The 16,882-nt window shown below is 38.2% G+C and overlaps 1 protein-coding gene across 1 annotated transcript; it reads right to left on the minus strand.

Moving 5' to 3' along the window:
- Positions 1–14,639: 14,639 nt before the first annotated feature.
- On the minus strand, positions 14,640–15,650 carry LOC141614374 (uncharacterized). Its single transcript, XM_074433124.1, has 2 exons — positions 15,624–15,650; positions 14,640–15,314 (listed from the first exon to the last, which is right to left on the minus strand). The coding sequence occupies exons 1-2, from the start codon at positions 15,648–15,650 to the stop codon at positions 14,640–14,642; spliced, it is 702 nt and encodes a 233-aa protein (XP_074289225.1).
- Positions 15,651–16,882: the final 1,232 nt, after the last annotated feature.

The following is a 16,882-nucleotide window of genomic DNA, read 5'->3' on the forward strand; positions in this document are numbered from 1 at the left end:
TCTTGTGAAGCTAGCACCTCCAAAGTCAAGAAGGGTCCTCTTGACAAATGCCATTATTGTAATGGCATGGGACATTGGAAGAGGAATTGTTCCAAATATCTTGGTGATATCAAAGCTGGAAAGATCACTCCAAAGAGGTAAATGACTAACCTTCTTTTATGTTTCTAAATTCAACTATGGTAATGTGATGCAAAGTTGTGATAATGTATCTCCCTTTTTATTGTAAATAGGGCCTCCACCAAGCAAAGACAAGGGAAAAGAAAAACAAGCATGATAAACCATGGAGAAGCTAAGGATAGCTTTTATGGAGCTTTGTTTTTCATTGTCTTATTTTAAGTAATGTTTTGAATTTTTAGAACTTTAAGTTTCCGTGTTCGACATGGAAAGGTATTTTGGATAATGGTTTGTATTTTGGATGATAGTGACTTGGTTTGCAACCCAAGTCACACGTTTTATCATTTATCCTTTATGTTCTAAAAATTTCATCTTTAAATGCTTGCGTTTTGAAACATAAGATTATTCACTAAAAGTGATCTAATAGACAAATATAATGACCGGTTTCATTATATGTCCACATGCTTAAGGCTTGTGTATGATCATTTATAAAGTGATTTTGAGTCTATGAACTCTCTTAAAGGTATGTCAACCACCAAGTACACATATGAAATCAATAACAATTAGTCAACCTATGAGGTAGTCCTCCTTATACTTCAACATCATTAATTTGTGTCTCATATGCTATCTTTGAATGCTTAGTGTATTCATTCTAAAGATAGAGTGGGAGAAAAATGAGGACACAAGGCAACATGAAATTGTGCACTTGTGTAAATGAAGATCTACGCAAGAGAGAATGATTTGAATAAAGGTATATCTATTTACATAGTATGTCGAGTCTCAAGTTAGTTCTATATGACTTAAGAGACCAAGTGAAGTAATCATAAGAGTTTATTCTCAAGATAACTACACGAGGAGACCAAAAGAAGTTTTGGAAGAATAATGACTAATGTAAAGTCTTAACAAGCTTTTGACTAAGGTTATGAATCATTTGACCAATAGTTTCAATCATGAGTTTTACTTAAGAGCCTAAATGAATCATAGTAACATACTAGTTATGATCAAATTGCAAAGATTGATATTCCGATATCTTCAATAGCCAACGTTTTAACCGCAAATGTCATTGTTTAACCTCCCTATGAAATGGTTAAACCTCCTTCCGAAAGGGTATTCCGAAGGACCTATTCTAAATATTATTTGTATTTGAATAATGACATTGCTACACATCATTATGACATGAGTGTGTTAGAGATTTAAAATCTCTTTCCGTAAGGTTGAGATGAGACCACTTCAAAATAGGCATTTTTGAAAGGATATGATGGGAACATATATGGTTTTATCCTAGTAACTTGGCAAAGCAATTTATATTTATATTCTTGACAAATTTCGATTAAGAAGTCATCTCGAAATATGTAGAATTGAGTGGGAGTTAGGAAATTCTCATGTGAAGACATAGAATTTAGTGGGAGCTATCATCCTTGAATGTATAAAACTCATTACTCATTAAAGAATGACGAGCTAATATCTTCTTTCATAAAGAAGCTTTTGAGTTTTCAATTCTGGATGAAAATGGACAATGATGAATCCAATTACATCATGGAATGTTGGATTTGTATTAAAGAGATACACATCGTATCAACATATACATAGGTTATTCATATGAATGAAAATGGGATTACCATTAGCAGTCATGGTAGTTCATTGAACCTGAGAACGGTTGATCTCATGATTATTAATAACTAATGTTTCCGCCATTAGAATAATCATGTACATGTCCAATCATATATCATATGCATAAGAGCATGATGATAGACTTGGTGAGCCAAAATAGAAACGTCATGAATTCTCAAGTAGAATCCGATGAGCGATTTCAGTGTTTGACGGAATGTTCTATTGTGTGTCAAGAGGTTGCACATATTGTAGAAAATCCGAACACATATGAGGATTTATGAGAATCCCAAATCTTTCAAGCCCAGAAAAGAGAAATGAGAAGTTTTGGAAAGATGCTTGGTTAAGTAAGAGGTTATTCAATACAATCTTTCCTAGTAAAAGCTAGGACTTACTAGAAGTGCTAAGCTAAATAATCTTGTCAATTGTTACAAGATTCTACAAAACATATACCTAGTGCATTGTGTGTGGATGGAATACTTGATCGGTACAAGTTATATTATTCATCGCAAATTCGTTCGTTATGAGATGAGCGATGAGAAAGTTCTTTCAAGTTAAAGAACCAAAACCAAGGTCAAGAACCTTAAATGTGTACTTGGTAAGATTCATGCTATGAGAACATGAATGTGAAGGAAATTGCAAGTGCAAGAAGTTTGAACACATGGACACATGGGATGTTAAACTTCTATTGCAATCAATGAGTGTTTACACTTATGATATACATCACAAGGTTGTAATATGATATTGACTACCCGAGTGTGATGTCGACATTTGTCGTTTGAGTTATTATTATTAACTCACTTGGTACATTGTTATATCCAAACGGGTTGTAGAGACAATTGAACCCCGTTAAAGTGAACATGGATTAACATTGTTTTTGCCCATAGTTACTTATATGAGGTGACGTCTCGAAGTGACTAGAGTGTGAGGCGATTGATGGCAAGTTCAAATGCCATAGAGTCATGTGAGATGACTAGTCGATCACATAGGCAGATTGTTAGGAACATTTTGTCGGGCCTTATGACCGCTTATAGAGTTCTGGCAAATTTATATAGCCTGGTCGTGGCGAGAGCTACTATAGTATTCAAATGAGTCGATTCTTTTGACTAAAGACTGTTCACCTAAGATGGCACAGTTTTCGATTAACTTTGATTTGTGTTACTACGACCTTCGTAAATGGGGTCAAATGGGCATATTTTGGGTTATGATGGTCGTGGCTAGTCGAAGGGAATGAGTGCGATAGGAATTGTCCACCCCTAGTCGGGGTTATAACAATATCTCGGGGCCACTCGAGGAGTAATGAATCGAAATGCGTGGCCACGCTCGGAAGGTATCCAGTGTGGATAAATCCGGTCAATCAGTTATTCTCCAGATCGAGGAAACCGCTCTCGATATGATCACTTGCAAGTACGACCCGAAAGACACCTTGCATTGAGTGGGAGATAGTAATAGGACAAGAGAATTGGTGACGCACACTTGTCGAGGACAAGTGGGAGATTGTTGGAATATGTGTCCTCCGACAATAATGCGATCACAACTGTTGATCATGATGATCACATGTTTAAGTCTCATTAAAATGAATACAATTGGGAAGTAATATTGTTCTTGTCAAACTGTCAACATATATCGGTAATGATTGGCTTACTAGAGTTTGACATTACTTTGTCGTGTGACGGTGGTGATCGATTGACCCCTAGGTCATACCTAAAGGGCAACCCTCTTAATTGATTATTTAATTAATCGTATAATGTTACGAGTTAATTAAATTACTTGAAAATTGACGGACGATTTTGGAAGTAAAATTTACGTATCATATTGAAATGTGATTAAATAAGATACGGTCTGAGTAATTAAATTGTATAATTACTCGGATGAAATAAATTGTTTAATGTAACAATTAAATTTGAATGAACTGTTATAAACACAATCTGTTGTGATTTATAAATGGTAAAATATTTTTGGCACAAGTAATTATGAAATTACTAAGTCAATTTTTGTATGTGACGTATTTTATTAATACGTTGATTTTTAATATGATAAAAATTACATAACAAATATATGTGACATGTGACATGTAACATATAGACAATTGACAAAAATAATATGGATTCCATATTATCATATGGGCCGAAAATTAGAAGAGATTAAGCTAATTATATGTTATTTGTAATTAGTGGAAAACACAATGATTAAAAAGCCACCTAGCCATGCAAGGCTATTGTTCCTTGTGAAGAACAAAATCTTCATGCATTGGCTCCCCTATTGCCTCCTCTTACACGGTTTTGAGAAGAGAAAAGTGATCATTGTTTTTTCTTTAAATTTTGCCTAATAATATACTAAAGGTAGTGTATTATTTTCATTCATTCCATCATCAAAAATACAAGTTTTAGAGAGAATAAAATCCTCCTCATCATCTCTCTAAAAACCGAAAATAACATAAGTGTTTATAAATATTTTTGGTTCCATTTTTCTACTATAATTAATATTATACTAGTTTTGTAATATTAATTAAATTAAGAGGAGCCTTGGGTATAAAGCATAGGGAGAGATCTTACACTTAGATCTTCATTCTTCCATTGGAATAAGCTCAAGAACAAAAGAGAAAGGTGATCTCTTTTGTGCCCAAATATCCGAAATTATATATGTAAGGACATAATTTCTCCTCTATTCATTTTATTGTTTGCATGCATAAGTTCCGTTATTAATTTTATGACAAATTATTAGACATATAAGAGTATGTTATAATGTATATGATTCTACATTTCCTTCAATCCTCCTGGGTCCAACAGCACTAAATACGATGAAGGATCGTTCCTAGACTTTTCTCATCTTCTCGATCCTCGTGATGACAAAGAAATCAAAGCGCCGAACGAGGACGATGTCCAAAGTGGAATGCTCATGCTTTCCAAGATAGAGGGAGCCATTGATACTCTAAACTCTCGGCTTTCCCACATGGGGAATAAATTTGCTGAGATGGATAAGAAGCTTAAGACCCAGACAAACCCTCAACCTCATGGTCTCGAGGAGAAAGCAAAAAGTGGGCAATCTATTCCTAGTTTCTCTCATCCAGGAGCCAAAATCAAAGGCAACCTCATGGAGCCTTCCTCAAAGGAATTAAACAACTCTCCCAGGTCATTTACAAATCTAGGAATACCTTATGCCCTAGCCTTGAACCAATTATCCTCTCTAGGTCTTCTTCAACCAATAGGACCTACATCAGATCCAGAAAAGAAATCTAAATTGTGGGATGGCAATTCATATTGTCAATACCATAGGGGTAGGGGGCATGGTACCGAAAATTGTTATAAGCTCAAGCATGTCATACAAGACGGGATTGAGGATGGTAGGATTTCTATCTCACTCCTAAAATGTTTAGGTACAGAAGTTAAGCGATCTCATAGGGAGTTCAATATCACAGATGATCAAAAGGATGAAAGATCCACCAATCATTTGGTGAAAAGAAGAAAAATAGATTCACAAATGCCCAATCAGTCGAAGGAGGCGACATTGGTTGAGGGCGTTATTGACTGTCTACACCCAGTTTACGCCTCTCATTTGAAAGGTGGCATCAAAACCATTGAAAACCTATCGGGAGAGATTGTTCGTATCAATGAAGTCATTCAAAAAGGTTCACCGTCCACATCTAAACCCAACAATCAAACAATCCGCATTACCGACGTAAAGTTTATAGAACCTTCACCGGAAAGAGGAACTCGGCATTCAAGGTCATACTACAATTTAGGCATACCTTATACGGTAGCCTTTAAAAGACTCTTTGCCAAAGGACTGATCCAACCAATCGGTCCAACCCCAGACCCTAGGTACGAGAGGAGAGGTCGCTTCTGGGACGGTTCTCAATATTGCTTATTCCATAGGGGTAATGGACACGACACTGAAGAATGCTCCACACTCAAATATACCATCCACTATATGCTCGATCACGGCAAGATATCTTTATCGACCCTTGATCCGTTAAGAGAACAGAATGACCCTCATGGGTGTCTTACTCTTCAAAGACAGGAAGATCTCTTGGGCCTTTACCCTTCTAGTATTCCCAATGATGAGGACATGGTGCTCAAATGGATGAATGCTCAAAGTCAGATGCCGAAGCCAGTTGCTGGAAGAGAAAATGTTCAAGCATGGGCCGATGATTACGAGTCTAGATCTAAGATCGAGTCAAAATCCAGGTCCGAGTCCGAGTCTTAGGCTGTCTTTCCCCAATTGTTCTAGTGTCTTTCTTCTTGTCCATTTCCATTTCTAGTGGCAAACTGGGGGCTGTCCCACGAGTCACGTGTCTTCTCGAGTCTATGTTAAATACATTCATTATTCATTTCAATAAAAGTACAATTTTCATCCACATATTCTATCATATCTCTTCCTTTACCCCTTTTCCTGTGACAACAAGAATTGGTTTGAGACATTTTAAAACGAACAAATGAACAACAGCACATGACAGTCGATGTGAGTACACTTAGGTGATGTTCCGTTCAAAGTTGTAGAGGACCTGAAGCTCCGTGTTCTTTTCTTACCTATTCCATGTCTGGCAATAGAAACCACAATATAACCCAGTGTAGACGAGCATATCGCAAGAGATTCTAGGACAAATCCAGACCATCTCCCTTGTTAACGATCATGACGGAAGGCAAGCCCATTCCCCACAATAAACAACCCATGTTACTGAAGACCAACCCATTTCGCACCAAAGGTGCTAGTCTGACCCAAATCCATGGTAGCAAGCAAATCCAAGATGATACGAGCCATGATGAAAGACAAAGGCCCAATCAAGAGAGACTGAGGTCAATATCCAAGGCCGCAATTATGCCCGTAAATCAACACAAAGGAGTCATAAGAGAAGGCTCAATCAAGAAAGCCGTGTCAAGCCAACGTTATCCTCAAAAAACCTGAATCAAGAGTCTGAGCAAAAGCCGAGATATATTCTAGACCAAGAATCTGAGTCCAAATCAAGTATCCAAGCCTGAAATCAAATACTAAACGGAATACTCCTGAAGTATATATAGAATCAAGTTACAGTATAGAATCAAGACATCAATGAAGATGGTCAGCTAGCACCCCTACTTAGCCTTTCACACCCCACACACCCTAAGTCCTTCTCGAGACCGTTACAGGGAGATAGTTAGGAATTTTGAGAATCCTCTCAAGCTTGTCAAGTATACCCATCCTTTAGGGCCAAGACATGGAAACTTGAACCCACGTCATTTTAACCTACCTTTATGTGCTCAGGCTACATCAAGCCAGGAGACTCCATTTCCAAGCCACATTACAAGCCATAACCCCATCAAGCCTTAACTCCACAAAATCAAAGCTCCAGAGATTTGTTCATCAAAGCCTCTTATTACCGAGCTCCACATTCCAAATATCCAATCCAGTTTCACCTTGACCCATACACAGAGTCTTCAAATACTTTGCTACCTAGAACGGGACATACCCATATCATCCTTAGGGTCCACTTCTAGTGTGCTCACATGACAAGGAATTTTTTTTTACAAACTTAATTATACCTCTTTGGTCTATGATCATAGGGAGTTATCTCAAATCGATTCTTCGAGTCACCAAAGGAATATTACCCTTGCGACCCCTGCACTTTAAGGTCCTAACAACATAGCTTAGGCACACACCTGAACTACGATCTGGTTTGATTTCACCTTCTCAGGTGGATACGTAGGCAGTCCTTTCTTACACAAGAAGGATACAACCACAACACCCAAACAAAATTAACCAAACCTCAGAACTACGATCTGGTTTGATTTCACTTCACGTGAATACGTAGGCAGTCCTCAAAGACACAACCATCCCAACTTTCAATCTTAATTATCAACCATCCCAACCATCCCAACTTCCAACCTCAATTATCAACCATCCCAATTTTCAAATTAACATCCCTTGCACAACCAACACCTCTATACTGGGGGCTCCTTATTGTCGCCCAGCCTCTTTTTTTTTTTACCGAAGTCCAGAGTCATCTTCTCATCCTGGGGGCTTCTCTTCCAAGATGCCACCCTTCCTTTATTCCTCTAAGTCTAGCTAGTACTCGGTCCGGACAATGACAAAGATCTTAGATCGATTCTCCAAGTCATCATGCCTCAAGAGGAGTCTCTTCTACAGCAAACGGTGGTGAAAGAAGTCCTAGTAGACAGATGATCCATGGCTCATGCCTTGCTTTTATATGCCTTCATCATCCTTGCAATTCTCCTATCTTTGGAATTGATACGCATTGTCACCCACACTTGCCTAGGGGTTGCGCATGCTTAGGCAAAGTCTGTCAAGGTCATTCCCTGTGTCGCGTCAGTCAAACCTAAGGTATGTGTCATGTCAAGTCCCGTGTCTAAAGCCCATCGCATTATAAACGACAAACTTCTTTGAACAAATTTTAAACAACTTTTAAAAAGAAACGACTTTTGCAAAGCCTATGTGTTTCCTCACTCGAGGTCCATGTGATAATTGCTTACGTGCACATATTAGATTGCATCCTTGTGTGGCTACTAACCATGCAGGTAAGTATCAGAAGCAGTGCTCGCTCTAACTGGGGGCTTCGCTCAAGTCTCCATTCTCCCCAGCGCAGCAGTATTTTGCAGTATTGCTCAAATTGTTATCTCCAGCGCAGCGGTATTTTGCAGTATTGCTCACCCAAGGGTTCTTCCATGACGAACAAGATGTTCCTAATCGTCATTTCTCTCCAGTAGCAGTAGCCTGATGCAGCCGTATTTTTTGCGTGTTGCTCACCCAACGAGAGTTTGCTTGAGGACAGAGACAGGCAGATTCCCCAAAGTCATCATTTCATCACCCAACGAGAGTTTGCTTGAGGACAGAGACAGGCAGATTCCCCAAAATCATCTTTTATCACCCAGTGAGAGTTTGCTTGAGGACAGAGACAGGCAGATTCCCCAAAGTCATCATTTCATCACCCAACGAGAGTTTGCTTGAGGACAGAGACAGGCAGATTCCCCAAAGTCGTCGCTTCATTCCCCAGTGAGAGTTTGCTTGAGGACAGAGACAGGCAGATTCCCCAAAGTCATCGTTTTATTCCCCAGTGAGAGTTTGCTTGAGGACAGAGACAGGCAGATTCCCCCAGTTTAAGTCCCCTTTCAGTCCTTTAGAGAGAAGTATCCTTCAGCCTTCCCTTTAGAGAGAGTTGTCCTTCAGTGAGAGATAGCCTTCAGAGTTTAACCTTCGAAAGTGTTAAGAAGTTTCTTCAGTATCCCTGTGACCCCTAATGCCCTCAGACACCAAGTTATCTTCAGACCAAAGAGTTTTGCCGAAGCGTCTTCAGTCCCGTTTCACCCAGGGGTATCTCAGGTATGTTATCTTCTTATGGCTGGCGAGCTTCCTTACGTAGTCTAATGGACTTTAAACGACCCTCCCGATAGTCGACAGACTCTAAAATGTTCCCGACGACAGTCCTTGGTTCGAGACCCCTTGAGCGCCTCGCGTCGCCATAGTCGTCAGTTGTAATCTTGATTGACTGATGGCTATACTTTGACTTTCGCCTTGTCCAAGCCTCGGTCAAAGTGGGGGCTCAGAGACACCTCGTTTCCGCACCTCCCGCAAACCACCCGGTGATGATTGGGCCGCATGTTTGATACGCGGAACGATTTGTGACAGTTCGTAAGATTATCGTCAAGTGATTGCTCAAATAGTAATGTCTACCTCTTAGTTGTCATCTACGCTCCGATACGGTCGTTTTGGCAGTAATTAGAGTACATTTGGAGTCCGGGTCAAAAACCGTCTTCATTTCCTAAAACCGTCAAATCCCGAGTCAAAGCAATGTGCTTGTCTACCTAAGGTTAGGATGTCATAAAATGTTGAGATTATATCTCATTTTGAGTCACATGTCACTTCATTAGGCTAAACTAAAAGTTTACATTACAAAATGTGCATTTCATTTAGTTAAAATGACAACCCAATCTTTAGGCCCGTTTTACGAGGTCATAACGAGTTTTATGGGTCAGGCCTATTTGACAGAAAGTTCTAGATCTTTCTCTTAGCTTTCCAACGCCACCGAAATCACCTAAATACGAGTCTTGTAGAGAAAGTTATGCCTAAAATACGACAGTCTGTCAAACGCGTTTTCTACGCGCGAGGAACCCGCCGGGGAACAGGGCGCGGCACTGCTTGCGCCTCTTCAAAGAGACGCGATGCTGCTGCGCCTCTTCCCCAGGGCTTTCTTTTTGTCCAAGTTTCCGCGTTTAACCAAAGTCGGTTGTTTCCGGATCTTTCCTTCCGTGTCCTAGTCTTACCATAATTCCTCCGCGTGATTAGTATAAATAGGAGCCTTCGTTCCTCATATTTCTCACGCGAGTGTCCGCCCTTCTCTTCTCCCTTTGCATTCTAGACTTCGTTCTTACTAATTGGCGCCTACGTGCTTGAACCTTCGACCACGTAAGCTCGGATCCTTCCGGGTACCAGCCTCTCCGTTGCATGACCGACCAATTTGACCAACTACACTCAATCAATCTTAATTAATCAACTTGTTAAATCGTTTTCCTCTTTCGAGGGCATTCTTTCCTTGCATTCGCGTCGAGCATCACTAATCGATCTTCTTAGTTCATCTCGTTCCGTCAACATGTAAGTCTGAGGGTGTCATAATCCTTATTTATTTATTGTTATTTATTTCATCGTATTATTCATTGTAAGATTCACGTCGAAAGTACCTCATTAAAACCGATTTATAAAACCGTTTTTTAAAACCTTTTTTGCGGATTTCCAGTAGACAGACGTCGAGAAAAGACGCAGCAACTGCTGCGCCTCTTCAAAGGAGCGCAGCACCTGCTGCGCCTCTTCGTGAGGCTGCCGCAGTTCCTGCTTCCTTTCTTCTTCCTCGTCCTCTGTAAATCCGTCTTTTATTTGTTTTCTTTTGTTGTTCTCTAATTCGTTCGTATAATCATTCATCATTCATAATTCACATGTATGTTGTATATTATTTATTCGTCATTAGCATGTTTTAATTCATCATTGTTCCGACTTAAATCCTAAATAATCCAATATTTACGGGTTTTCGTCATTAATATTCAATTCGAGTTTTAGGGATTCAATTCGTCATATTGAGTTTCTGGAATTTGCCGTTGATATATTTGCATCCTGTTTCGTCATTAATTCCTCATGTTTAGTTTAATTAATCAATTCATTAGTTTGTTTAATTCGTTAATTAATCATTCGTTCGATCATGTAATTAATCCACTAATTTCCGTCTCATTCATTGTTTTACTGTTTTTATGACACCTTCGTATGTAAATAATCTGCTAAATCACTTCCATCCGAGTCAATCAATTAAATCAACCATTAAAATTAACAATCGACATTAACGGTTTGCAGTTCCGGCTTCACAGCCAGAACTCACCCTTGGAACAGACGCAGCAACTGCTGCGCCTCTTCCAAAGGGCGCAGTGCCTGCTGCGCCTGTTCCAGGGTGATTTCTGTCCCTGAACTCCTTTCTGCCTTGACGTAGTTTATTTAGTTTACGTATTAATCTACTAATATTCGTATTATCACCTAATTCCTGTTCGTAATTTATTTATTTATTTATTTCTTTATTTCTTTTATTCCTTTTTTCTCAAATTATCCGTTTTAAAGGTATTTTCGACATAAATCGCCTATTCCGTTGTAATTAATGTAATTTCCATTGTTGTAATTCATAATTATTGTATTTCTATCATTTGTATGTTTCCACATGTAATTGAGCATTAAATCCAACTTCGACATTAATTGTATGCCTAATTAATTGTCTACCGACTTAGCCTAATTCTCACATGTTAGGATTAATCTATGGATGTTGCATTGCATGCATATAGCCGACGATATATCAAGTACGAATAAACTCCCTAATCATTAGTAGAGGCCGCTATCGAGGCGGGCGGGATTAGGTGTTCGATCAAAAGAGCTTCCTAATACGTACCCTCACCCCTTACTCCAGATCTCCGTGAGCACCCGTGTTCATTGGCATCCACGAGAGTCATTCTAGACATAGAATGCTAAGGGTAACGATTGCTTAGTGTTCATGTCACTACTTTGTGTCTTGACATGACACGAGGTATTCGAACGGTTCCAATTTCCCATAAAAATTGGTGGCGACTCCTTACAAAATGCAAACGCTTGTCCCTCGTTTCCACAACCAAGCGCCCCCGTGGGCGGCCCGCTGTCCACAAATATATGTGAAAACATATCCAAAAACCACTGAAAAATCGAAGTTTAGCTATTTTTAGTACAAAAATGACATTTTAGTCCAAAAATGACATTTTAATCATAAAGATCATATTTTAATCCATTATTATATAAAATGAACAATAAAATCCATAAATAAACCAAAATATCCTAAATACATTTTAGGACCAGAAACTTTAACATGCAAATAAATTTCGTGATATGTCATAATAAACACAAATTTATAAGTTTTATTTGTTAATCATATAACTCGGAAAACAATAACCGATTTGCATGCAAACAACCTAAGGCTCTTGATACCGCTTGTTGGAAATAAATAATCTCATTATTAAACATATTCATATATGTGACATTTAATTTAGTCATGAAATTAAATCTTGATCTTATGCATGCAAACATAAATAAGACAAGAGAAGAAATCGTCTTTCTTACTATGAAATTTCGGATTAAAGGGCACAAGTAAGATCTCGTTCATACTTGTTCTTGAGTTTTCATTAAAGTGGATGAACAAAGGATCCAAAATAGAATCCCTCCCAAATGTGAATACCCAAAGAAATCCCTTAACAACTAATATTATTTGTACTAGAAATAATACTAATCTTACTAAAAATTGACCGAAAATATTTATTTTGGTCTCTTGCAATTTCGGTCAAGAGGAAGGAATTTTTGGAGATTTTATCTCTCTAATTTTTCATAATATGTAGAGAGTATTATATTTTTCTTACACTAGAAAAATTAATTGAAGTTGTGAATGAAAAATTGTAGAGGAAAAACTCTATAATCCCTCTTGGAAAACCGGTTGGAGGAGCTCATTGGGGAGCCAATGCATGGATCCAACTTTCTTCCTAAGAAGTGTAGGCTTGCATGGCTACAAGTTGGTTTTCATCATTGTATTTTCCACTTAAATAAAAAACACAATATAAACCTTATACTCCCTCCATATTTTCGGCACATACAAAATAAAATGGAAGGTCCATTTTATTTTGTCATTTGTCAATTGTGACATATGTGACATGTTACTTGACATGTGAATTTGTAATGTATTTTTAACATATTAAAAATCAACATACTCATAAAATATGTCATATACAAAATCCACTAGTAATTCGTAATCACTTGTACCAAAATGGTTTATCAAATTATAAATTACAACGTCTTGTATTTATAATAAATTATTCATCCAATTTCAATTTCAATTGTTTCGTAAACAATAACTTTATCTAAGTAATAAAACAATTCGATTACTTAGACCGTATCTTATTTAATCAAATTACAATAAGACACGTTAACTTTTCCTCACAAAATCATCCGTCAATTTTAAGCAATTTAATTAACTCGTATCGTCATACGATTAATTAAATAATCAATTAAGGGTATTTCCCTATTGGTATGACCTAAGGGGATCAACTGATCACCACCGTCGCACGACAGTAATGTCAAACTCTAGTCAGCCAATCATTACCGATATGTGTGGACCAGTTAACTGTAAAATATTACATCCCACATGTATTCTTAAAATGAGATTTAAACATGTGATCATCATGATCAACAGTTGTGATCGCATTATTGTCGGAGGACACATATTCCAACATGACAACCTTCCATCAATCATCAAGTACTTCTATTTTTCTTTGCTTTATTATTTGGAATCATCTATTTTTTTTTTTTTTTTTTTTTGGTAAAATGTGAGTATATTATAGGGTTATTTTATGGGAATAATCCGAACTATGCCTCTTCTTCTCATATTAATCCAAACTATATTTTAACTCAAAGTAATCTGACTTACGCCCTCATTTTTCTTACAATGCTTCGAGTAACCGGCTACCTATTGATCAGGTCACACTTTTAGAACAAAAAATAAAAAATCATAAATCATGTTTTCTCCTTTGTTCCTCACCCATTTAACTTCTTCATCAGATCACCAACCCAATTTGACAAAAATCATAACCCATTACAATTTTAAAACCAAAAACAATTTTGGTATATATTAAAATTACGCAAAGTCTACTTATTGATTGACCTTCATCTCTTTTTTATATAGGTTGGCAAACAAAATGATCTCACGTCATGCACACAATCTGACAAATTAACAAATCAGGGAAATGAAAGACCTAGCTTTGAAAATCGCAAGCCCCAAAATCAAAACCCAGAAATTCAATTCGACGAAAAATTCAATTAAACCCTAAACCTCAAAAAATGTCCAGAGAAATCATAACATTGAAAGTAGGACAATGAGGAAATCAAATAGGAATGCAATTCTGGAAACAACTTTGTCTCAAATATGGTATTAGTAAAGATAGCATTCTCGAAGATTTCGCCACTCGGGTTTTTGATTTTTTTTTTGCGAATATATGAATTTAAGTATGGTGGTGTAAATGGTTGATGAAGGGGGGAAGTTGGTTGGCTGGGTTGAGATACTGGAGCGGTTGTAGACTAGTGGTTGATGATGATGATTGTTGATGATGGTGATTGTTGATGATGAAGGTTGAAGGAGGAGTATGAGGAGGTTAAAGGGAAAAAAATGAGGTAACCGGAGGGGTTACTTGATTTTATAGGTCAAAAATAACCCAAGTGCAATATGGGTGAAGGAAGGTAATAACATGGTTTATTCTCGGTTAAATTGAAGTTTGGATTAATTTGAGAAGACAGGTTATAGCTCGGATTATTCGTATGAAATAACCCTATATTATATATATAAAGAGTATCAAATACAAGAAGGATAGGGCTACTCCATCATAACATTACATAAACTTTAAATTCCCTAGCCAATCTAGCTCATGTGTTTTCAGCTTGCTCTTGTCTCGCTCATGTATCCTTTTCTTTATATCATCTATAATCATCTGAGCCACAAGTATAGGCCTCGTCACCATCTGCTCTACTCTACTCTTGTTTCTCTGCTGCCATACCTGGTACATAGTACTCATAACTAGGGCATTCATCACCCTTCTCTGGATTTTCAGGCCTGGATGGTGGATACACCAGTGCATGACATTTGACTCAGGTAGCTTTATGCCAGCACGCACATTCACTGACAGAATAACTCGTCTGCTGAATGCACAGTCAAAGAATAGATACTGTTGTGTCTCTTCTGCCAAACCACAGAGCCAGCATAAGCCATCAACATCCATCCCAAAACTCCTCAGTCTACTATTTGTGTGCAGGGATTGATGGGCTATGAGCCATCCCATAAACCTGTGTTTAGGAGGATTCCAGTTGTCCCAAACATCTGCATACCAATCAACCTTGGTCCTTGCTCCTCTAAGCCATTCATAACAGCCAGCAGGGGTATAACCAGATGGCTGCACCTTCCATATCCCCTGACTGTACCCAGCAGCTAAATCCTGCTTCACCCTGCATATCCTCCTCCACACCCAGTTGGAATTAGTGCTTGCTGTATACTCCTGCCAGTCCCTCCCCTTCAGATAGTTTGCATTCACCCATTTAACCCATATAGACTCCTTCTTTGTTGCTACTCAGTCCACTAGTCTTCCAACCATTGCTTTATTCCATAATTCATGGTCCTTTAAACCCAAGCCCCTCCTGTTTAGGTCTGCAGACAGTAGCCCAAGCAACTAATGGATTGCGCCTGTACTCAGCACTGCCATCCCATATAAAGTTCCTACATATGGCTTCTATTCTATGAATGACTCTCTTTGGGAGGGAAAATAAAGAGGCCCAATAAGAATGCAATGTATTAAGAACATGTTGTACCAAAATCAGCCTACCTGCATATGAAAACTTCCTGGCACCATAGTTATGTATCCTATTGCATATCTTATTCACCAAGCACTCACAATCCTTCTTCTTTAGCCTCGTGGTCTAAATAGGCAATCATCTTCATAGGTATAATTATCTCTTAATCCTTTTTAATTATTCTTAATCATTTTCATTTATTCATCATGTTTTTCCTTGCTAGTATGATTGACAACCTTGTTAGCATGTTAAACTTGATAATGAGTGAGTAGTTTCCTTAGCTAGGGTTAATGGGGAATTAGGGGAAACCAACATGGGGATTGATTCATGCTTAATCTAATATGTTTTCATAATTAATTTGCTTGCTTATTGTGATTCTAACTTATGCACATGTTATGTTTGATGAAATGCGAGTCTATGAATCCTTGTATTTTGTACCCATCACCTATATTTTCAATGAGACTTGTAAGACATAAACCAACTCGAGTCTTATTAGACCATGCATATAGTTGGATAGGAAGGACTAAGTCGACTTGTAGGTGTTGTACCATCTAATCGATTCGGCTCCGAGACCCAAACTTTCTTAGGGATTGTAAGATATACACTAACTCGATCCCATCACAATAATATGTGCTTGCATCTAGTAGAGAACATGTTTGTATGATCAACTCCTATGAATCCCCTATGAACCCATGACACCCTAGTGCTTTTAATCAATTGTTTATATCTCACTTTAATCATCTTGCTTGTTACTTTACTTTTATATTTTTGATTAGTTTAGTTGATCTCCTATCTCAACCCAAATTATGACACCCTTAGACACAACCATTTGCAATTGAAAATCCTACATCAATACCCGTCCCTTGTGATCCGACCTTTACTTGCTTCTTTACTAAGAGTAGTTTGTGAAGTTATAAATATTGTTTTGGTTGGTAACTTTTGACGCCGATGGGAGCCCTGACGTGCCTTCTGCATCGAAGAAGAGTGCCCATGCTGCTCCCTTCCGGTCTCCTCCTACCCATTCTAACACTCTTCGCCCTGAGCCTCTGTAGGTCACTCCTCTGTCCCGTCATCCTCCTACCCCTCATGCGAGTCCTGCTGCCACTGCTAGCGGCGGTATCATTTCTTATTTTCCCGATGATTTTGAGAATATAGATAAGGTGCCATACTAGCCTGAGATCGACCAGATCCTTTTCCCTTCTCTGGTGGAAGTTTTCACGGAATTCTCCCCTGAAGAGATGGCGGATAATGACTTGCACAATGCTTTTATGGTAAGTACCCTCTTTCTGCA

Source organism: Silene latifolia, chromosome 11 (assembly GCF_048544455.1).
Source record: "Silene latifolia isolate original U9 population chromosome 11, ASM4854445v1, whole genome shotgun sequence".
Lineage (NCBI taxonomy): Eukaryota > Viridiplantae > Streptophyta > Magnoliopsida > Caryophyllales > Caryophyllaceae > Silene > Silene latifolia.